General features: G+C 54.7%; 6 protein-coding genes across 6 annotated transcripts; 3 read left to right on the top strand and 3 right to left on the bottom strand.

Annotated features, from left to right (window-relative positions):
* Nucleotides 1-895: 895 nt before the first annotated feature.
* Nucleotides 896-4,577, top strand: GLOTRDRAFT_115511 (uncharacterized protein; the record flags this gene model as incomplete). The annotated part of the gene is made up of 17 exons (XM_007866702.1): nucleotides 896-953; nucleotides 1,016-1,405; nucleotides 1,461-1,584; nucleotides 1,648-1,953; nucleotides 2,017-2,045; nucleotides 2,120-2,233; nucleotides 2,285-2,356; nucleotides 2,415-2,423; nucleotides 2,475-2,626; nucleotides 2,677-2,843; nucleotides 2,894-3,275; nucleotides 3,337-3,460; nucleotides 3,516-3,604; nucleotides 3,657-3,878; nucleotides 3,933-4,052; nucleotides 4,105-4,251; nucleotides 4,308-4,577. 17 exons carry the CDS (start codon nucleotides 896-898, stop codon nucleotides 4,575-4,577), a joined length of 2,775 nt encoding a protein of 924 aa, XP_007864893.1.
* Nucleotides 3,944-8,870, bottom strand: GLOTRDRAFT_137950 (uncharacterized protein; the record flags this gene model as incomplete). The annotated part of the gene is made up of 12 exons (XM_007866701.1): nucleotides 3,944-4,052; nucleotides 4,105-4,251; nucleotides 4,308-4,746; nucleotides 4,805-4,887; nucleotides 4,937-5,259; nucleotides 5,310-5,728; nucleotides 5,779-5,912; nucleotides 5,962-6,505; nucleotides 6,563-7,289; nucleotides 7,344-8,390; nucleotides 8,443-8,519; nucleotides 8,571-8,870. 10 exons carry the CDS (start codon nucleotides 8,868-8,870, stop codon nucleotides 4,702-4,704), a joined length of 3,699 nt encoding a protein of 1,232 aa, XP_007864892.1. The 3' UTR covers nucleotides 3,944-4,052; nucleotides 4,105-4,251; nucleotides 4,308-4,701.
* Nucleotides 8,871-10,574: 1,704 nt separating this feature from the next.
* Nucleotides 10,575-12,083, top strand: GLOTRDRAFT_74626 (uncharacterized protein). Its single transcript, XM_007866700.1, has 3 exons — nucleotides 10,575-10,794; nucleotides 10,995-11,546; nucleotides 11,600-12,083. Exons 1-3 carry the CDS (start codon nucleotides 10,729-10,731, stop codon nucleotides 11,972-11,974), a joined length of 993 nt encoding a protein of 330 aa, XP_007864891.1. The 5' UTR covers nucleotides 10,575-10,728; the 3' UTR covers nucleotides 11,975-12,083.
* Nucleotides 12,084-13,338: 1,255 nt separating this feature from the next.
* GLOTRDRAFT_137948 (uncharacterized protein) lies at nucleotides 13,339-15,698 on the bottom strand (the record flags this gene model as incomplete). The annotated part of the gene is made up of 5 exons (XM_007866699.1): nucleotides 13,339-14,035; nucleotides 14,085-14,139; nucleotides 14,191-15,077; nucleotides 15,128-15,547; nucleotides 15,605-15,698. The coding sequence occupies 5 exons, from the start codon at nucleotides 15,696-15,698 to the stop codon at nucleotides 13,395-13,397; spliced, it is 2,097 nt and encodes a 698-aa protein (XP_007864890.1). The 3' UTR covers nucleotides 13,339-13,394.
* Nucleotides 15,699-16,900: 1,202 nt separating this feature from the next.
* Nucleotides 16,901-17,791, top strand: GLOTRDRAFT_110669 (uncharacterized protein). The gene is made up of 2 exons (XM_007866698.1): nucleotides 16,901-17,360; nucleotides 17,416-17,791. Exons 1-2 carry the CDS (start codon nucleotides 16,986-16,988, stop codon nucleotides 17,536-17,538), a joined length of 498 nt encoding a protein of 165 aa, XP_007864889.1. The 5' UTR covers nucleotides 16,901-16,985; the 3' UTR covers nucleotides 17,539-17,791.
* Nucleotides 17,792-18,631: 840 nt separating this feature from the next.
* Nucleotides 18,632-20,758, bottom strand: GLOTRDRAFT_92667 (uncharacterized protein; the record flags this gene model as incomplete). Its single annotated transcript, XM_007866697.1, has 6 exons — nucleotides 18,632-18,817; nucleotides 18,866-19,145; nucleotides 19,178-19,274; nucleotides 19,674-19,680; nucleotides 19,714-19,844; nucleotides 20,221-20,758. 6 exons carry the CDS (start codon nucleotides 20,756-20,758, stop codon nucleotides 18,632-18,634), a joined length of 1,239 nt encoding a protein of 412 aa, XP_007864888.1.
* Between the last annotated feature and the right edge of the window lie 501 nt (nucleotides 20,759-21,259).

Below are 21,259 nucleotides of genomic sequence, written 5' to 3'. Positions count from 1 at the left end.
GCAGTTGGAGGAGGAACAGAGCGTAGGCATAGCTAAGTCCATCGGATGCCATTCCAATACACCGGAGGAGTTGTATTCCTGGGCCGGTACGAATAGCGACCACCCTGCTTAGAACCGTGACGTACCAAGATCTTGGCAGCGCAATTTCCAAGCTTGGACTTTAACTGAGAACCTAAGCGGAGGAGACCAAGTTGGAATGGCGGTCTGTACAGGTGACGAGTCGGAGAGTAATAATGTACCAAAGTAGAAGCAGCATCGGAATTGTGGAACAGATGATAGATGCTTTGATAGTATCAAACCGCAGCTAGTAGCAAATACACATTGGGACTTACTGAAGTCTCTTCCCTGTTTACATGGCTACAACGTTTCCCAGTGTTTAATTGAAATGGCAAAGCCCAACCTACGGTAAATGCCTCCGCGTCCTTATTCAACCGGTTGTGAGCCGAACCGGCAATCCAATGTGGTAGGGGTAGAAAAAACCACCCAGCAAAATAAATATTCGCTGCTATTCTCTCCGCCCCGCGCAGCAAGGCATGATACCCATGATCCCTGTCGAGCACAGCGAAAGCGAGAATCCATGAGATGAGAGCTGCATAAATGCTCAGACGCGCGAAGGCTGCGTTGATGCGTCCAATAAGGCAGGTAATTCCGTGCAACACGTCGGAGTTTGGTTTCGGTGGCCTCAATGAAGGATCTCGGGCCCTGTTGTCTTTCTCGTTGCGCCGAACGCCTCTCTATCATACCCCCACATTCCACAGAATCCCCTTCAATAAATCGTCTTTCCCCTCTCTTCCTCTTCCCTTTTTATTCCAACTACCCTTGACATTCCCGCGTGGCTGCCTGAGTTTTAATCTGTAGATCCCAGACTTGCACGGGCACCACGTTCGGGATCAACATGTCCGCTGAAGTGCCCTTCGTCATCCTCAAGAATGGCGACAAAGTCAAAATCAATGGTAAAATTCAGCTCTTCATCTCATCTTTCCGTGGCGCTAGCATGCTTAATTTTCTGCTCAAGACCATGTGTATTGTTCCCCGGCGTGGTCCGCGCGCGACGGGACCCCTTATTCTGTGGCTCGTATCATGGAATTCCTTCCCCCCGAGGGGACATTGAAAGGCAAGGCACAAAGTAACGAAAATTACGCTCGAGTGCGACTTGCCTGGTATTATCGACCCAGCGACGTGAGCGACCGACCCGTGGCCGACTGCCGCCTTCTGCTAGCCGCCATCTATTCCGAGGTCTGCGACATCTCTCAACTGCGCTCGAAATGCTTTGTCATACACCGAAATAAAATCTCGGATCTCGCTGGATGGAAGAAACGTCCAGACAGATTTTATTTCACGCGATTATTCGATCCATACATCAAGAAGGAATTCGAGGTCATTCTCTCGACAGACGTCCGAAATCGTATGTTTCATTGCAGTCCCAGGTGGAGCTAAATTCACCTTCGTATTTGATACAGTACCAAGCCATATTCGAGAGGTGTTGATCTCGCGCTACGAATATGTTGTGGCCGAGAAAGAGATCGTACCGGATTTGACCGACTCACTTCGTTTATGTGCGACATGTGAGGAATGGTGCCCCCAGTAAATCACACTATCCGTATCTCACTTCCGACCATGCCCTGACCCAATCCGACTCCTTTCTAGCCCCGAGACCGTCCAATGCGACCGGTGCAAGAAGTTCTTCCACATGAGCTGTGTCCAGCCTCCTCTGCTCGCCAAGCCCTCTCGTGGATACGGTTGGACGTGCGCTCCCTGCTCGAGAAAGCACGAGGAGGAGGTCGACAGCCACGAGGTCGTCCGCCACATCACGCCCAGCCAGCCCTCCAAACCCAAGTCCAACGCACCGCCGGCACGGGGCAGGGGCCGCCCGCGGAAGGATCGCGCCCAAGCCGAGAAAGAGGAAAATATGGAAATCAAACATTACCAGATGTGGCCGTTCAGGTATTTCGGGTGAGTGTTCAGTCAGCTCTGCCAGCATAAGAGTGCATGTATTGAGGAATGAACGTCCTGGAGATTGTATACGGTGGCGGAGGATACGCTAGGTGGGTCGTAGTCTGTATTGGTCAGCACTGGTGTTGACAGGGCTTCGATGCCTGCCGATCGGCTTCCTCCACAGATCCCGAGGACCTGATATTTCCCCGAACTGCCACGCGAGTCGGGGCCAAATTCCAGGCTGTCGTGCCTCCGTTGATAGACCGCGATAATCCCAATGCTTCAACTTCTGGGCCTGGTATGGGCGTCCCCTGTTATGCAGTCCTCTTTCTGACATGACTGGCGATAGACTTGGAAGAACGGGGCGGCGACTCCACCATCGAAGTGCTTAGCATTGTGAACGAGATGAAGGAAGAGGAAGGTGCGTGCAACGTGGTTCTTTACCCTTTGCGGCATTGTTGACATTTGTTTGGATATAGTGGCTGAAAGTGGGTGTCCTCTACATTACCTTCGTCTCAATACTTACCGACATACTCTAGTGGAACGATGCAAGCGCGCTTTGACTTCCCGGAGCGACTTGCAGAGCAGCGTTGACTGGCTGACTGAAGTCACACGGCGCATGTGTGAGGCGTATTTATCGCATCGCAGCTTTTCCACGGTCAATATGAAGTCGCCCATGCGATTTGAGAAGGTAGGTTTGTGACGTCTAGTTATTACCAAATACCTAACTTTCTCTCATAGTGGAAGAAGACCGAGACCCGGTACACCGACCGAGAGTGGAATGACGAGGAAATGGCCGCCTTCGAGGAAGGCATTCATACATACGGCCCGGAACTGCGCAGTGTCCGGGACGAGGTTCGCACACGGACTATCGCGGAAGTAGTGAGATACTACGGCCATTGGAAGAAGTGAGTTAATTGCGGTGTTCCTGGTTAGCCCATTCTCATCTCGCTTTCAGTGCCAAACTTCGGGAAGAGAACGCACGGATACGGGCCGGACTGCCTGCCCAACCAGAAGGCCACCATGCCGCCGCTGGCGCAAGCTCGGATGATGAAGGATCGGTAATAGCTCAGCCGTCCAAAAATGCCTACTGCGGTGCATGCAGAACAAGGGACTCCAGCACATGGTGGAAAGCGCCGAAGGGCCTGGCTACTTCGTCCATGCTGTGCGATGATTGTGGCCTTAATTGGCGCAAGTATGCGGATTTGCATGTGCGACCTCTTCGCGATGGGTCGGCCCCGCCAGCAAAGATCAAGCCGCCCCTAGCCGAACGCATTGAGAAGCGCGAAGGCACGCCTCTCAATGGGCCGACTGCAAAACGTGCCAAAGTGAGTGCGTTTGCGTCCGAGAGACTTCCGATCTGACAAGGATACTGCCATATAGACTACTGCTTCCGCTCAGTCGACCCCGCCGCCTCCTGCTCCACCTCCTGCAGCCCCCCAGCTGCGATGTCTGGGTTGTCAGAAGAGCGGTCCGTTAGGCAAGGTCTTGAAATGCAAAGAGTGCCAGTTTCGAGTTCATGCAGGTCAATCATAGTAATTACTTCTTGCTACGATTCCTTGAACTCATGATGTTGGCAGGCTCTTGTGGTGCACTTGTCGACCCAGCGGCTGTGGAATCTTGGGTTTGCGATCTCTGTCATAACCAGAAGGCACTCGAAGCTTCTCTCGTACGTATGATCTGTCGAGTCGGTACGTCTAGACCTAACTAACCACCTGCAGAATACCGACTGCCTTCTTTGCCCTCGTCCCAAACGAGACAGGAAGAGTAAAGCGCCTTATCCCCCGCCCGACACGTATCTCCGGGCATGTAAGCCTACCGAAGGTCAAGGCTGGGTTCACGTGCTCTGCTCGGTATTCGTACCAGAGACGATCTATAGCGATGCGAGCCGTCTTCGCCTCGTCGAGGGTATCAGTACGATCCCTCTCCACCGTTGGTCTACCGTAAGTCGAGCCGTCGTGCCTGGGAAGAAGCTGGCTGACGTTTACCGGCTGCAGAAATGTGGATTATGCGAGCAAAGCGGGGGCGCTGTTGTGCGCTGTGCTGATTGTCCCAAGGAGTTCCATATCTCCTGTGCCTGGCAAAATGGTTACAAATTCGGCTTCGAAATCCAGCCGGTGTGTATCCAGAATACAGTAATCCCAGACAGTCCTGACGCTTCCGGATTAGGTCAAGAGCACCCGGAGAGAGCTCATGACTGTCGTTAACTTTCGAGAAGAGACCGGAAGCATGAACCCCATCATATCCTGCAAAGAGCATGCGAATACTAGCAAGCGCATTATCTACGAGATCTGCGATATGAACGATTCGGGGGAGGTAAATAGTGTCAGTTCACTCCAGAGCATTCCCACCTGATCTTTCCCTACTTTCAGACTGCCCTCCAAGTCTACTGTAGCAATTACAAACAAGTTCAGGTTGCACAGTCTCATGGCCTTCTTCGTAAGGCCAAGCGACTGGACAGCATCCTGAACATTCGTCCCACAGAAGGCCACGTCGCCGCCAAGTCCGGACCAGAGCCGCATTGCTTCAAATGCGGTACTGAATTTGCGCCGCTCTTCTATCCGTTCAGGAGCGACTTTGTGTGTCATAGGTGTTATTTCCAAGAAAGGGGAGCCGATGATAAGCCTTGTACGGTGTCATAGCATAGATGCGGATATAAGATTACAGGTCCTGTTGTAATGATAATTGTAAGAGATAGAAGGAGATTGGGGAGAAATACAATATGCAACGACAACAAAACATGAACGGAAATAAGAAGATCGTAATCTATGCCTTGACTCTCTTGTAATATAATACATATGCTGGTTTACCCTAACAAGATACGTGGTAAGAAAGCTGATGGGTTATTACCAACAGAGCAAATACGCACCACAACCTCTTTTGGATCGGCCGTCGTGACTCGGCTGTCATCGCAGTACAACCAGCCACCCCGTGAAGCGATAAACGCGGTATCTGAGAAGAAATGAGCGGCTAGAGTAGACAATCAGCAAAAACTGCTCACAATGGCCACTACTGAGACTTCCGAAATGGTTTGTAACACCGTACAGATCGTACTTATAGGGGGGAAGCTGAACACGAGGATCGTCGCGGGACAGATGCTGGCCACCGTCCATCTGGGACTTGTCTACCCCGGGCGGCAAGGGAGGGGGCATGTAGTTGGTCAGGTCCAGATTTCTCAAAGGGAAATCGACGAATGACTCGATTTTGTCGGTGAACGGCCCTTTGAAGGAGAAACGCTTGAGGTGGATGATGAGCACAGGCGGGAGTCGCGACAGAGATAATCGCTTGGTTGCCCGGCGCAGGGTTTTACAGTTAGGACAGTTCCTACGTCATACGGATTAATCAGGTGAGAGCTGAGAGTCAAGGTTACCTACCAGGCATCCGAGTTCTCCATGACTTCCTCCTTGACGAAGGCATCTAAGCATTGCATTAGGGTAACTTTCGAAGCTGAGCGGCCTGTGGGTATTGGCAGAGAGAGAGACATGAAAGTGTTATATGTCGTAGACGTCTTATGGCACGTCAGACATTCCATACGGTTTCGGAATTGGCCTTGGAAGAAGTCAACTACCAAGCTGTCGTCTCGCATACGGTATATTTTCCACTCCTGAGCGCCGGCAATCTGCTGCGGTAAGCGCTCCAGCTCCGCTTCTCGCTCTGGCGATGGTTCAATGCTAGGCTTCTGGAGGATCCTATTGAGATCTTCATGAAGACCATCGAGCAGGAAGGTCAGGAACTCTTGAGAATCGTGTTGATCGTTCCCCTCAAATTGGCTTGCATGTGAACAGATTGAACGCTATGAAGCATGAGCCCAGCCGACTTCAGGCGGATACAAGAGGAACTTACTCGGAACTGAAGCGGAGAGATATAAGGCATTTCACCATGCCACATTTCGTGAAGAATGCTGGCAAATGCTGCTGTTAGGTTGCCTTTAGATCCCATCGGGTTAACCATATTGATAGCGCTCTTCCATCTTCCATCTAACTCATGATGAGAGATGGAACTTCGAAAGATACACACGACACGTACCAGTAAAGAAGCGCGCAAACGGCACGGTGGCGCTCAAGCACTGAATCGTGGAATTCATATAACAAGTGTTACCGAGGTTCTTTAGTCCTGAAGTGCCGATCTGGACGTCCGACCAGTAGGTCACTGGATATTCCGATTTGATCGTGGGCGGTGCAGGGCCAGCGGCAGGAACGGAGAACGAATGAGTATGCTGCATAACACGTGGGCGATTGTCCTGCCTCTCCAGCCCAGGAGACGCAGCGGCCGGCGGAGGACGGATGATGTGCTGGGAAGATAAGTTAGGGTAGTCTATGGATGCTCGGCCGTTGAGGCCGGACAACGCTTCTTGCGACTGATCAATGTAATCGCTGCGACGCCGTGAGAGAGGCGAGGGATTGATGGAGGCTTGAGGAGGCATCGACACCATACCGTAGTTACCGCCGGCATTATAGGAAGAACCCGCCACTGGAGCAGAGGGCATTGGTCGGGAGAACGAGGGATACTGTATAGGTGTGGTGCCGTTCACAAGGGGAGGAGATGACGGGGGTACATGCTGGCCCGCAGCCTAAAGAGAAACAGAATGATAAGCTGAACAGTCGCAACGATTACCATCAATACCTACATTCTCGTATAACGGCCGACCGATGGAACTCGGTATGTGCGGGCTGGAAGGCGGTCTCACCATCGCGGGCTTTCTCGCCAAGCCCCTCGTAGGAGAAGTCGCAGTCGAAGACAGAATCTGATCCTCGGTGCCATTCATAGGCGGCTTACTCCCTGATGCCATTGCCTGATAGTCAGTCCCGGATCTCTTTCTGCCTATAGACACAGGCATCTGAGAAGCAGGCACAGACGGCGAAGACCTCGAATCCGACGGCATGGCCTTCGCGTGATCCGTACCAGCCCTGGGCCTGCTCACTAAGTAATTGGGCGTCTCTGGTAGAGGTCGAGGAGTAGTAGGGAGAGAAATGAGACCGCCGCCGGCGCCGTTCATTGTCACACCATTGGGACTAACGCCATTCGTCGTGGAAAGACTCCTTGCCTCGGACGATGAGGACGAGAGTTTCATGCCACTGCCACTTCCGCCCCCGGAGACGACGTCCTCTGGATAAGCTGCCTTCCAGGCTTGCAGCCCACCCACTAGGAGTACTGGCATCTTCCTCAGCATTTTCTTGAACGCCCGCTCGTATATCGCGCCCACAAGCTTATTGAAAGGTGAGTTTTGAAGGCCATAAGATTCCGACGCATCATCGTAGAGCACGACCAGTTCGAACTTGTCGCGATTAGCGAAGAGCATACTTTCAGACCGAGGGGCAATCGAAAGAGAGTCCTCGATGGTCTCCGCCGAGACACTGCGAATATGGGCGTCAACATAATTTCCACAGAATCAACTTAGCAAACCTTACTTCTCTCGCTGAAGGACCGACGGCTCCAGGCAAACGACAGCCGCTGCCTTGATCCGTTCCTTTTCAAACGCTTCCCGAGTGCGTAAGTCCAGCAGCAAGACTTTGATGCCAGACTGAGACAGATACTCATGCAGCGTCCTCGGCTCAATCGAGTTCGTGTGCGGAATATCCGGCTTGTCCTGCCCGCTCGCATTAGCGTGTCCAGAGGAGCCCGACGAAGTCGGCAATATTGGAGACCTTCCGGACAGCGGAGAACCGCTGAGAGACAGGTTCGACGGCTTGCGGGGAACGGTGGGGGACATGGGCGACCTGCCGGTCCCAAGTGCGGGGCTCGCGGGCCTGCTCGCGAACGTGTCAATTGACGGCTTGATAGGAGTACTCGATGGGCGCGGTCCTGGGTCGATCGGGAGCATAGGGGGGAAGCGAGAAGAGGCGCTGATCGCAGTAGGGGAGACTAGAGGTGCATCTGCCTTAATATCGAGGGCGGAGAGCTTACTGGAGCTAGAGCTGCTGCCTGCACCTCCGGTCGGCTCGGAAGAGATGGCCAGCCCGTTCATGCTCTCGTCTAACTCGTCAATGGAGGGAAAGGCTTGTGCGAACTCGGCAAGATTGAGATGGGAGGCGCGCGGCGACGAGGATGTCGAAGAGGTGGGAGAGGGCGGGCCAAGGCTCGAGGGGTTGACGAACATGTGCTGCGAGCCGCCAGATGAAGAAAGGGGCGAGGCAGAGCTGGACTGCTGTAGAGAGGGGAGGGTCAGAGCACTAAGGGGTGCGGGTGTATATGTCGCGGAGCTGGAGGAAGAAAGCTGGAGAGGCGGCGAGGGGAGGGGCGTAGCACGAATATTTCGCAACGAGTCAGATGACAGCGGGGGTGTCAAGGGGAGCACTGCGGCATCACGAGAGAGGCGTTTGTTAGCGGTGGGAGTGGTATTATCGCTTAGGCCTGCATTTTGCAACGCGCGGATACGGTCTGCTATACTGCCCCCAGCCTTTGAGACAGGACCGTTCTCGTCCTCCTTCGTTCCATTGAAGGTAACGCCGTTCTCCCTGACAGTTCCAATGATTGGGGCTTGGCCGAGGTACAATACTTAGAACCTACCTGACGGATGACTTCTCTATCTCGCGTAACTTCTCCTCGACTCTCTGCATCTCCTCCTTGAGGGTGCTTCCATCATTCTACGAGGATCTGAATTCATATTGAGCAAGTTGGATAGTCGCAGGACGCACCTGTTGGAAGTCCATGAGCTCCTTGAACAGGACACCCTTCCGCCCATGAGCCTCCTGCTGGAACTCTGCCGACTCCATGAACATCTGAGCAAGGCTCGCGGCTTTCGTGTAGGCGCTCAGCGCCGCCCTCAGATCTCCTGCGCCTTCGTGAACCCGCGCCGCAGCGACCTGAGTACGGGCGGCCTTGATCAGCGAAATAGCGGTAACTCCTCGCGAGACCTTGTGAGACTGTTCCTTCGCCCGCTCCTTAATTTCGGCGACAGTGAGCGGCTCGAAAGTCCTCGCCGATCCATTCTGCATCGTCGCCGCTAGAACGCAATGTCAGTAACATTCTCAATTCGCGGATTCCCACCGACTGACTCGCTGCAGCTGCTGAGGTCGTCGGAAATGATCGGAGAGCAGGTGACGGTTGCAATACTGATACACCCGGCATCCAAGCGGTAGCCTGCGGTGCGCTCGACTAACAGACGGTATAACGAAGCAGCAATAACGATACTCGAGCCAGAAAGACAGAGAATTTATTGGAACAGCATGCGCAGAATATGGTCGGATTCAAGTCAGCGGTAGGCCTGCGGGGGTTGCCATATTTGGGCCGGATTAGGCAAGTGAAGTAAGTAAAAATAAATAAATAAACTCGTTGCGCCATTGTTCCTCCTTCAATCCATCCGCGGACGGGACATGGTTGGGACCCTCTCGTTGCTGCTTTACCTGCCGTTTTTGTTGGTCGCTTTCCCAACGAATTCACTGGTATGGGAGGCTGGAATTATTAAAAAAACCCAGCTGTGCTATATGCGGCCTACACCCGCAAAATCCGCGCGGCGTCTCTCGTTCAAGTCAGCGATATCTAGGAGCATCAGTTTATGCAACGCCTCAGGTGGTGGTCGGACGCGTAGGAGCAATGTTTGCTTCTGGTAAGTCGGCGACCCGTGCGTGGACGGTTATGCTTTGTATCCTGCGCAGACACGCTCGTGATCCTGGCGGGACGCGTCCTCGGACGCCTGTTGACTTCCGAGCAAAAGGTGCCGTCCCCGTCCTACGTCACTTTTCTGGACAACTTAATGCAGGCGTATCTTCGGGAGATATCGCGTTTAGGAATGGGACCAATTCTCGCGACACACGTAAGGACGAGGTTCGTTTCGCGCCGAGATGGACAAGCCCTTGACCCAGGCATTCTGCGACAATACCCTTTCGGCGCACCATATTGTTCTTGACTGATGGCGCTGCATTCCGTCCCGCAAAGTCTTTCATGAAGGTTATCAATATGGAGTCCCTGGATCAGCTTGCTGAGTGATTGCCAATCTGTGATTGTCGACCTAGAGCACCACGACTTCACCGATATCGAACTGCCACTTTAGGGGAGTGGTTACGGCTCCTGCTGATACCTTCCAGCTCAGTCTCTCGCGACGCAAGGCAGAGTCCGGGTCATCGCCGGCCGTCTGCACACTCTGGCTAGGTCTACTCTTCGGACGCATGGGCAAAGCACGACGGCTTTCGAGACAGTTCAAATATTAGACAGCTGCGGATTTCTCTGGGTACTGGAGGCTTGCTCTTGCAGGATCCTCCCTAACCTTCTATCGAGCGTATAGGTCTTGGTCTTCTGGTATTCCTAGATCTCGACTCTCATGGTTCGACTTCTTCTTAACGAGGACTCGAGATATTGCAGTCAGAGACAATGTGAGTAACCCAGCCCCTGATCTACCGTTAAGCATCGTACAAACACAACAGGAACCCCTAGCATTAATACTTCGCGCGGTCTTTGAAGGTTAGGTTGATGATTCAGAATCCCCAGGAGTTGAAGTGGATGCTATTATACGTCTAGGAAGTACAGACTGCGGTCCTACTTCCTCGCCCGTTTGTACTTTCCATACGTCTCGACATAAACAATTAGTACGAGCACCGTAAAAAGAAGGCAATATACAGTTGAACATACCTGAACAGAGGAAACGCCACCGCGAGGGGCCGTGTGGCTACGCCAGACGACGTGGCAACTTCTCTCGAAACATGGACCTCCTTCACCATCTTTGCATTCGTTCCCGCCGATATCCCCCAACCCCCTTCGCTCCTTTGAAATAAAATCCAGAGTGCCTTAGCACTCCCCGTCAACGCGCGGGCATAAGCAAATGCGAGACGTGGCGACCGCTGCATCTCTACGTTCAACATGGTACTAGATCAGTCATCGCTAGTCTACTTGCTGGTGACCAGCTTGGTCCTGGGTATAAGCCTTGTAAGTTGGTATTCTGTATCTTATTTCTTCGGATGAGTTCCCAGTTCATCCTTGTTCTTCGAGCTCTGGGTCGCGTTCGCGCGCACGCCGGGGTGAGGACGACAGCGTAGGGTAAGGCGCGCAGCCTTTGATTCTGAATACGCGTTTAAAGCGAACATCTTCGATGTCCTCTGTGTACCAGACACGCTAATGGATCCTAGTTCTACGCAGTCTTAATCCTATGGTCCCCGCCGCCAATAATCACCCGTGAAGGGGAGAGAAAGTACCGCTCCGCGTCGTCCCCCTCCAAATACCTCCCGCTCGCCTCGATAGAAGACCCCGCGGAGGTCGACCTCTCCGTCGTCATCCCCGCATACAACGAGACCGAGCGCCTGCCCGAGATGCTCGCCACGACCATCAAGCACCTGGAGTCGCTCAAGGGCTCGCGGTCGTACGAGATCCTCATCGTCGACGACGGCTCGTCGGATGGCACCCCGGATGTGATGCTGAAGCTCGCGACGAGCGAGTACCCCGGAGTTGATATCCGGATTGTGCAGCTGGAGAAGAACCTGGGGAAGGGTGGGGCGGTGCGCCACGGGATGCTGCATGGGAGGGGACGGCGGCTGCTCATGGTTGATGCGGACGGGGCGAGTCGGTTCGAAGACCTCGAGCTGCTGTGGAAGAGCATGGAAGAGCTCACCCCGAGCGACGAGGACCCGGCCATCGCGGTAGGCAGCAGAGCACACCTCGTCAAAACAGAAGCAGTAGTCAGGGTGAGTCCCGGCGCATAGTTCCTTATTCCGTTAGCATATCTGATCAACTCCAGCGCTCTGTTCTTCGTAACATCCTCATGTACGGGCTGCACACCGTTCTGCGCATAGTCGGCGTCGGTCACATCCGCGATACGCAGTGCGGCTTTAAGCTGTTCAACCGCGAGGCCGCGCGCCTCATCTTTCCCTACCAACATATCACGAACTGGATATTTGACGTCGAGCTCCTGCTCCTCGCCAAGCGACTGCATGTCCCCGTCGCGGAGGTGCCGATCGAGTGGCACGAGGTCCCCGGCAGTAAATTGAATGTGATGACCGCGTCGCTGCAGATGTTGAGGGATTTGCTTGTCATGAGGGGCAATCAGCTGTTTGGGAGGTGGAAGGTGGCGCAGGGGAGACCTGCGACTGGGAAGTCATCGGGCACCTCTTGACTGTGCGTAGATCGTCTGCTGTAAATGGAGATATTTATTGCCAGACGGGTGGTATTGCATGCAGCGCGACTAAGAGCTAGATGGTGCACTAGGCTACTCGGAATCAAAGGGAAGCAAAGGGCCCGCTAACCTAGATGTACTGCGCGCAGAAATCCCATACTCTGCCAATCTCGATGTGGACTTCTCGTCCGAGATGTCATTTCGCCCTGGATAGTATGTGGTATGTAAGGCTCAATGCGTCCTTCACAATGCTGCCTGCGAGGACAGCGTGTCCACCAGGGACATACTACTCCTTGTGCTCCATTCACAACGACATTTGACAAGTCCGTCTGCAATATACGGCCTACTCCACACGTCATTACCAAGTCAGGCGCACGCGCACTCGTTTAGACTTGGAGCACACATTGTAAGTCTCTTCAAGTTTACCGCAGTTCCAGGCTCGCATACGTGGAAGGGCGCCCAGCACTGGGTGTTGAACTTGAGTCGTGGGCGTCCCGGGCTACATAGCCATTGACGACGCTGTTCCGGACTACTGTAAGCTCCGTCCCTTCTTATTTACTGACGAAACCGTTACCTCTGGGCCTAAGTAAGAATCAATTAACTTTCAAAGCCAGGAAAATGCAGGACCACTAACACAGGACAGAATTCGGCTTTGGCAACGCAATGGCTGGATCACCGGTCTGGTCGGCATCATAGTCTCCGTGACCAACCGCGCAACCTGCGCAGCGTAAAGGTGCATCGCCGCTTTCACCTCCCTGGGCTGCATTTGACCCGTATTCTCTGCGGCATCGTGCCCAGACATCATCAGCTTCATGTTCTCTATGACCCTCGGAACGCACATTGTCGAAGCCCAGCTGCAAGCCTATGATCTTCGCCTCGCTGCAGCGGATTCACTGGCCCTCGTCGCCCCACTGTTCTCGGTATTCTATCCCCGGCTACAAACAACACCTGCTGTAGGTTTTTCTCGAACCGAATCGGCAGATATACACGGAAGGGTATGCCTGTGGACTGGCAGTGTGGCACTCGGAGAGGGCCTTGGTGAATCAGCGCGGACACAGCCTCGGCGGTCGACTTTTACATTTCCTTGACGAGGCTATTACGCCTCTCCTTATCCTCCTTCTTACCACCAAGCCGGCCTATAGCCCTCTGCTTCCGTGGGTTGCCCCGTGCTCGAGCAGGAACACAGTCCTTCGCCAGGCACGCGTAGTCGAGCAGCGCCGTATCCTCTCCGACGACATTCACGTCCACGTGCTCCCCGACGAGCAGGCGGCGCACCCACCACAGGCGGATGGCAAGGGTTCACAGACGACGGAGATAGTACTGAGGTCCTAGGATACTAAATAATGGCGGTAGTCTACGATAAGATGAAGTTTTTAGATACGGTCGAAACTCAAGAAGTCAGGTCTATATCGCGACTGTCCTACCGCGTTGCATATTCATCCGACATCATAAGATCATATACCTTCTCACTCAACGACTCCCCTACCATCCTCACGCCTTGCCCCACATCCTTGAGGAGGTGCTTCGCGGGCCGCACCCGGCTCTTCTTCCTCCTCCCACCCTTCACCGCCCTCGCCTCCATCTCCTCCACCGCCCGCTCCACCTTCTCCCGCTCCCCTGCCGCCACAAACGCGTCCCTGAGCGCGCGCGGGCACGGATACTTCTGCACGATCGCGCTCGCCTTCTCCGCGCTCATCAGGCCCACGCGCAGCAGCTGCCGCGCCCACGTCTCGCGCACCGTGGTGAAGCCGGACTTGGTGTTGAGCCGCTGGAACGCCGTGAAGGTCGTGAGGTACTCGCGGTACGGCTCCCTGCGGCGCAGGCCCTTCTGCAGCTTGAGGTAGGTCTGGCGGCGGACGAGCTCCGAGGGGAGCACGCTGAGCGGCTGGCCGCGGTACCGCTCCACGACCGCCGCGTGCAGCGTGGCGTAGTAGGCGATTGTGTCGTCGATGTGGTTCGTCTCCTTGACGCGGAAGTGATCGACCACTTGCGTTGAGCTGATCGCGGTGTCGAAGGCTTTGCCCATGGTCGTCTTCTTGGCCTCTTCTCGCCGATGGCAATCTACGGTGTATCAGAATATGCACACTATTTGTAACTGATGGCGACGAACCGTACGCTTCCACAAGGTAGAACACCTTCGTCACGGCCGAGTTATGAAGGCGGAACTGTAGACTGGGTTAGTCGCGTATGTCTCGATTGAGCGCGACAACGCATACCTTTTGCTCGTGGAAGCGGCCCTCCTTGATGCTCATCCACAAGTCGTCGAAGCGCTTGCGTTCCAAGATCACATCAAGCGCGACCTCGTCGTACTCGTCGCCGCGCGGACGCCTACGGACAGCCTTCCACGCGACATCCCCTATCTCAAGCGGCGCCTTCACCACCGGTATGCCCCTGGCGATCAGCCGGTCGGCCAGCCCGTCTCGGTCCTTCTTCGACCTGATTTCCCTGTTGTCGAGGACGAATTTGATGTCGTAGGCTTCGGCGGGAATGACGATGGGGTCGAATTCAGGGAGAGTCATGGCCTCTGCGGACGCGTACGGGTCCTCGAGGTCGACCTCGATCTCCATGGTGGGGAGCGCGGAGGACAGGCGCGGCTTGTTGCGTTGCGCTCTGGCGTTGTTCGGAAGGGAGGCGGTCCTGGCTATGGTCCCTTCCGCCGCTGGCGGCGGCAGGTTGTTGTTCATAGCAGGCATCGTGGCTGAGCGAGCCATGGGCTTGCGTGCTGTCGGAAACGACGTCGATGCAGGACCGGGCGCCTGCACCGGTAGCTGGCGAGCAGGGTCCAAGGATCCAGTGCAGCGCCGCTTCTGTGCGGCGACCGCCCTGCTCTCCGCATCCAGCAGATCGGAGAGCTTCCGCTTCTCTGCCTGTGGTGGCGGGGCGGCCTGGGGTATAGGCTGTGGAGAGGTCTCCATCTCCAGTGCGAAGATCATTGGAAGATACGCGGTGACCTTCTCGCCAATCTGGATCTGTCCTAGTAGCTCTCTGGTGAGGGGATGCTTGTTGTACTGAGTCGAGTATTGTATGAGGTATCCTGGTTCTCTGAGGCTCGTCTCTTCGAAGTAGGCATCGTCTCGCCTGCGAACAGGCTTCGAATTGGCATCTAGCAAATGGAGTTAGTCAATGGTTGGGAAAGATATATTCCCAATTCACCGAGGTAGGTAAACAAAAAGGGGTCCGAGTTCGTTAGGGGTGCTCCGGAAGGGGGGGCGTCTTCCACGGTTTCGGGGACTATGGCGGATGCAGAGGCATTGCAGGAGCTCGAGGTAGCCTTCGCTGATCCAGGTGTTTGCATCACTGAGGGGCCCGATACTTGGCGAGATAGAGGGGCGGCACCGCTGCCGTCAGCCTTCTTGGGCCTGCCGCGTTTCTTCGGTTGGGTCACGGCAGAGGCAGAGGCACCCGCAATGGAGGAAAAGTCACCGATCTTCTCCTTTTGCTTCTCCTTGAGCTTGCTGATGATCTTTGGACCAATGCTTTTAACTCGCACAGCGTCTTCGACACGTTCGAGTACATCTGGGAACTCCCTTAAGCTCTTGTATGCTCTACCAAGAACCATGCGGTAGTTCGAGTCTAAGTTCATTGGTGAGACAGAGTGTAGAAGTAATGTGAGGAGCCAGGGCCACACACCTTCCTCCTGCTCGTCGCGCAGCTCTCCGAGCCAGGACAGGAGTTCAGGATTGGCGCAATTCGTTCGAGTCCCCGACCCGCTACTTCGCGACATGGTTAAAGAAGAAGATAAATCAAGAGGTCAAATTAGACATGAGATGGAGAAAGAACGCCTAGATGTGTGGCGGTCGTAACGCCAGCCAATGAACGCGACACGTCACGGGTCACGACTCACAATGTGACAGCGACACACGCGTCGAACGCGTCGCCACTCGCCACAACATATTTAAGCGTAAGCTTTTTTGTGGCCACTGCTGTACACGATGCCTGCGCGTGCTGTTATTGACATATCCGAAGGCGAAAGTATCTTCAGCCAGGCGTCACTTCCACCCTCCTCTCAGTGTTCCGCCGGCGAAGTCGACGTCATAGACCTCTCAGACTCAGACGACCCTTTTGTTCCGGCATCGTCGCGCCCTGCACAGTCCAGCCAGCCACAGGCCATAGAACTAGATAGCAGCAGCGAGGACAACAGCACAAACGGCGAGTTTTCCGAGCCTGAGTCTCAGCAGTTCGCCGCTGCATGGTCAGATAGGGGTAGTCTCACCCCTCTTGATCCTCGAGACAGCGGCAGCAAGAGAACTCGAGCCGTCGGCGATGCGAGAGAGGAGGTACGTTATGGACCATTCTGGGCCGATGCAACTTCACTGACCAGCTCTACCCAGCCCGAACCTCTAACTCCAGTCAAGAAGCCCCGCCGCTCTCGCAAGACAGCAGAGGAGAAAGCGAAGGAGGAAGGCGAGAAGGCGACTAAGCGGCTGGAGAGGGAAGCCAAGAAGCGAGAGAAGGTGCACCACAATCCGATCCCCTCAAAAGATGATTCTAATGTGTCTGCTAGGAAATCCAACGCCTTGCGAAAGAGTCAACAAGGAGAGAACGAGAGAAAGAGAGCGCGCGCAAGAAGAAGGAAGAAGCGGCGCATAACACCGCCCAGAGAACCTTCAAAGCCGCCAACAAGCTTGTCATCGACCGCAAAGAAACCCTCGCGGAGACGACCATTGTGGTCTCCGCGTCCCTCAACCGCGCCTACGGCAGCATCGTGTCCGACCTCCGCACTAAGGTTGGCGAACACGGCGGCAAGGTCGAGGCGGAGGCGGACCCTATGCCTGGCCACGGCACCATACGCTTCCGCCGGCGGGTGACCAAGACCTACGATACTCGCACGTCCGCCTGGCAGTACTGCGATCCACTCGACAAGTGGGATCAGACAGCGGTCCTCTGGTTGACCGCGCAGACGCTCGCGGAGCACGGCGCAGGGAACAACATCGGCGGCCTGATCGATGCTTTCTGCAGCCGCCTCGCGCTTCCGGGCCCTAAGCGGCAGGCTATCCTCCTCATCCATGGCATGGCGAAGCTGCACTCGACGCCGCGCGCGGCCGCGGATCGCGCGCTCCTCGCGGTGGAGATGACGCACGACGCGTTTCATATGTATGCTGAAACGTCGGAGGAGATCGTGCAGCGGCTCTATGATACCGCGTGCGATGTCGGGCACCGAATTCACAAGTACCTCGAGCGGTCGCACCTGCCGTTCTGCGCGGATATTCGCCAGCCGAAGGGGAAGAGCCCCGCGGAGACGTGGGAGGGCGCGCTGGCGAGCGTGTACCGGATGAACGCCGAGCACGCGAAGGCGATTGCGAAATCGTACCCGACAATGAACAGTCTGTACCGTGCGTACGAGAAGGATCCGCAAGCCGGCCCGCTCTTGCTGCAGCATATCCAGGTGTGTAGACGAATATGCATTGACGAGCACAACCTGGAAGCTGATATTTACGTAGGTGGAGTGTACGGCAGACGGCCGGAAACGCGTCAAAGACAAACTGGGGCCTGCGCTTTCAAAGCGCGTCTTTACCGTTCTCTACGATACAGATCCCTTGCGACTTGTCGTCAACGACAAGTAGGGTGCCTGTGAACAACTAAAATTATCCACTACTGTTCCGATTATAATTCACTCACCTCTTCTTCCATGTCCCCTGGAAGCGGGGAGAGGCAACAAGCTACTCGCTGGAATCTGCCACAGCAAACAACTTATTTGTGACCACGTCCCCTCAACCGACCACTCTCCTGGCTTTGAACTGCTTTGAAGCACCGGACGTCGTTCAAACTTCACGATGATGTACGGATACAGAATAAACTAGACTCATTCATTCTAAATATAGGGAGCGCACTACAGCAAAGACGATGAGGAAATGAAGCCCAATGTAGGCCAGCTTGGATGATGCATATGCGTAACTTGAAGCTTGCAGGCGATAACCTGCGTTCCTGATTCGGGAGCGTCTCTTGTTTAGGAGGTGACAGGGGACTAGTACTCGAAGAGGAGGTGAACGTTAACGTTGGGGGATCTCAGAGACGTCGAAACAAAAAGTTGATCAACCTAGTTAAGTGCATCATAGCGCCATGAAAACATCGCGAAGGTGTTGGCCGCGGTTGGCTGGTGGACGTCATGAATGCCACCGGTCTTCAAATCACAATATACAGTAGTAGTCCACAGACAGGTCAGAAAGAGTATATGTGATACCACCTGCCATGCCCAGTGTCCCGCAACACCGCTTCGCTTTGGCGACGTACTCCTCGTTCTGCGCCATATCGCGTGATTCAGCCGAGTCATTGGTGGCAATATAGAACAGAGTCCTTATCTTGCCATCCGGAAGGACGTACATATGGGCACTGATATTTACTCCGTCTGCGATTATGGCAGTCAGGACTTGACCACGAGACGGCCGCCCACTCACTCGGAACCCGCATCTTGAAAGAGTTGCAAGCCATAATCGATGGGGTCATGGCCTTCCACGCCGGTCTCTCAGATAGCACGGCGTGCAAGCTCGCGCCCGGAGACACCTCGAGCGAGAAGAAACTGCTAGAAGAGCACCCACCCATGTCACAGCGAAGGGTGCAAAAGAGCATTCCAGGGTGAAGTACACAATGGCACGTCGTTCGCTACCTTCCCTTCCTTCTCCGCATCGGTAACGTCGTCGACCTTGGCCGTTTCTTGCATCACAGGGCTCTCCTCCGAGTCGTGAGTGCAGTCCCTTTCCCCCCGACTGGCTCGATGTACTGCACTGCGGCAAGTGAGCCGAAGGCGCAGAAAGCGGCTTCTCGCAGTAAGACTGCCGCGCACTGGAACGGCTGCACATGAACGATATGAGAGGATAACCGCGGCGGGTTCGCACGGACCAGAGCCTAGATGTGCCAGTGCGCGGAGAGGTAAATCGAATGACATGGCAGTACACGTCGGAGGGGAGGGACTGCAGGGTAGATGGCATGTCGTTTATGCGCGTGCCGTTGGGCGAATCGAACGACGAGCATATTTGCGTCCGTCACAGCCGTAGATGTATCGGTTGTGATTGTGAATTCGCGTCGCGTCGGCTGGAGCTGGTTTGCTGTCGGTTGACTTCGCTCCAGGTAATAATTCCATATGCAACTCTTGCGCCTTCTGGTCCTTCTCCTCACTTCAGGTTTTAGGCACTGGTATACTAATGGCGGAAGCTTCGACAGAACATCCACAACGCTAGCTAGCAGACGAGTGATATACACACCTACAATGGCACGACTCGCACGAGGCGCTTTGACGAATACTTGGAGTTCTCCCTAGGTGTTTGATACTTCGTCCGGCGAGTGCTGCGAACACGTTCAGCTTCTGTAAGACAATCAATCATAGAGCGTGAGCACACGCGCCCGGGCCTACTTTCCAGACGACTCCTTCAACGCCATCCTCCACGACGTACAGGTGCAGAAGACTGGGAGCAAGCCCATGTTAGTTCGAGGCGCCGTAGGTGGCCGAGTTGGGTGATTGTTGACGCGGGTCTCGTATGTTACAGTATATGAAGTACTGCACCCAGCTGCCCTTCATGCAACCATCATTGCGCGAGTTGCAGTCTTTATGGGGGGTGCAAAGATTGCAGGAAAGAGAATTCCGCGAGCTCTGATTGGCTGTGAATTCCCTTTCCTACGATTTTTTGCCCGGCTCTAAAGACTAGTAATTTAATTATAATACTGCAACTCCCGAGGACCGAGGTGCATGGCCCAGGACACTCACGCTCTCTCTATCGATTGTATTGTTTGTTTCAACAGCTCACTGTGATTTCTAGGGACCTTTTGCGTAGAAACAGGAGATCTTGTGATCTTACGAGAATGGGTTTCTGGATCCGGAGTGCTGACCGTGGCTTGCCTCGAAACTCGAGATTCCGCATGCATCTCTCAACGAAGTCTACGGTAAGGCGTGTTCACGGCTGTGGTGATTGTACATGGAATGCTGTCTAATACTCAGTACAATCGGCGCGGTTCTTAACCTATAATAGAAAACTGCAGCAACGAACTTGAAGCAAGCTATGAGCTAACCGTAGAAGGGCTTCGCATCTCTTCCGTCTGTTTTCTGTCTTCTTTGCTGACATCACGGCAGAATAGCTATGAGATCCCCAGCTGGGCATTGCTGACATAGTGCGAGCCTCCCGCGCAGCGATAGCCTCCCCCAACTTTGATCCACTGGAACCCTGCAACGCAAACGCCCATATTCCGCAGCTTTTGCTGTGCTCGGGCCTCTTCCTGGCGCTTTCGCTCCTCCTCCAGCTTCAGCGCTTCCAAACGTGCCTGCTCCTGCCGCAGCGCTATCTCCCGCAGCCTTTCCTGCTCCCGACGCCGCGTCAGCTCCTCGCGCTCCTTCTCCTCCCTTGCGGCCCTCGCGGCCCTCTCCAGCCTAGCAGCTGCCTCCCGCGCCTCCCTCTCCTTGCGCTCAGCTGCCCGTCTCTGGTTCTCAAGATCCCTCAACGCGGCTTCCGCTCGTCTTCGCTCTCGCTCCTGAGCTTGTTTCGCAATCTGCAGCTGACGCCAGACCTGGTCTGAGACGCCCGGATCGCGACCGGCTGTATCTATAGGAATTGTCGCTGTGGTTGGGAACGCGGGATTGCGACGCCCGTCATTCGAGCTATCCTGGGCGGCCGTGGCTCGCTGTTCAGGCTGTTGATTGCGGCCTCTCCCCGTACGCCGGTTACCCCTCGTAGAACCCCTAGGGCTCTGTGCCCGAGGAGCAGGCGCCTGAGATGGCGGCTTGGCAGTCGCTTTTGCTGTAGTGCTGACAGTCTCGGCTGGATGCGGCGGCGGCGCAGAACGTTCCTGCGACGTCATGAGTAAGTCGAGGGTCCTTTCCAAGATATGCCAATCTGGACCCTCATCCCAAGAGCTTATACTTATGATACATCTCTATTTGCAGCATAATTACTTGCCCTTTACACAACGATCATCCTTCCGGAAGAGCCGTGACGCGCTGTTTCCTCGCGTCTTCTCATATTGTGGCCTTGTAATCCGCTCAGGAGCAAAAGTCGTATGTCTCAGCGATCTGGGTTACGGGAAGACAATTTTCACTCGGGTCATTTCATCACGCTGAGGAGAGGCGTTGGACGCACCTCTTTTGTCTTCTTATCAACTTCCTGCCCAAGTAACTCACTGAATCGTTTCAAATCCCAGAACCCTTGACTTGAGCAAGTGCTGCACTTTGATGCTTGCTTTAGAGCAGGTTTCAAGATGCTCTCTGAAGTAGCAGACTCGCTACAGGGCTTGGTGCCCAACGTGCTTCGAGCTGCCTTCATGTAGCTTCCCCACCAGTTTGCCACTGACGCGTCATAACGA

This window comes from Gloeophyllum trabeum (genome assembly GCF_000344685.1).
Source record: "Gloeophyllum trabeum ATCC 11539 unplaced genomic scaffold GLOTRscaffold_00005, whole genome shotgun sequence".
Classification (NCBI taxonomy): Eukaryota; Fungi; Basidiomycota; class Agaricomycetes; order Gloeophyllales; family Gloeophyllaceae; genus Gloeophyllum; species Gloeophyllum trabeum.
This window is presented reverse-complemented; position numbering and strand designations above follow the sequence as displayed.

Coding starts and splice junctions, on each gene's coding strand:
- GLOTRDRAFT_74626 (XM_007866700.1), top strand. CDS start 10,729: ATGGTACTAGATCAGTCATCGCTAGTCTACTTGCTGGTGACCAGCTTG. Junction 10,795..10,994: donor TGGTCCTGGGTATAAGCCTT/GTAAGTTGGTAT, acceptor AATGGATCCTAG/TTCTACGCAGTCTTAATCCT. Junction 11,547..11,599: donor AAACAGAAGCAGTAGTCAGG/GTGAGTCCCGGC, acceptor GATCAACTCCAG/CGCTCTGTTCTTCGTAACAT.
- GLOTRDRAFT_110669 (XM_007866698.1), top strand. CDS start 16,986: ATGGCGAAGCTGCACTCGACGCCGCGCGCGGCCGCGGATCGCGCGCTC. Junction 17,361..17,415: donor TCTTGCTGCAGCATATCCAG/GTGTGTAGACGA, acceptor ATATTTACGTAG/GTGGAGTGTACGGCAGACGG.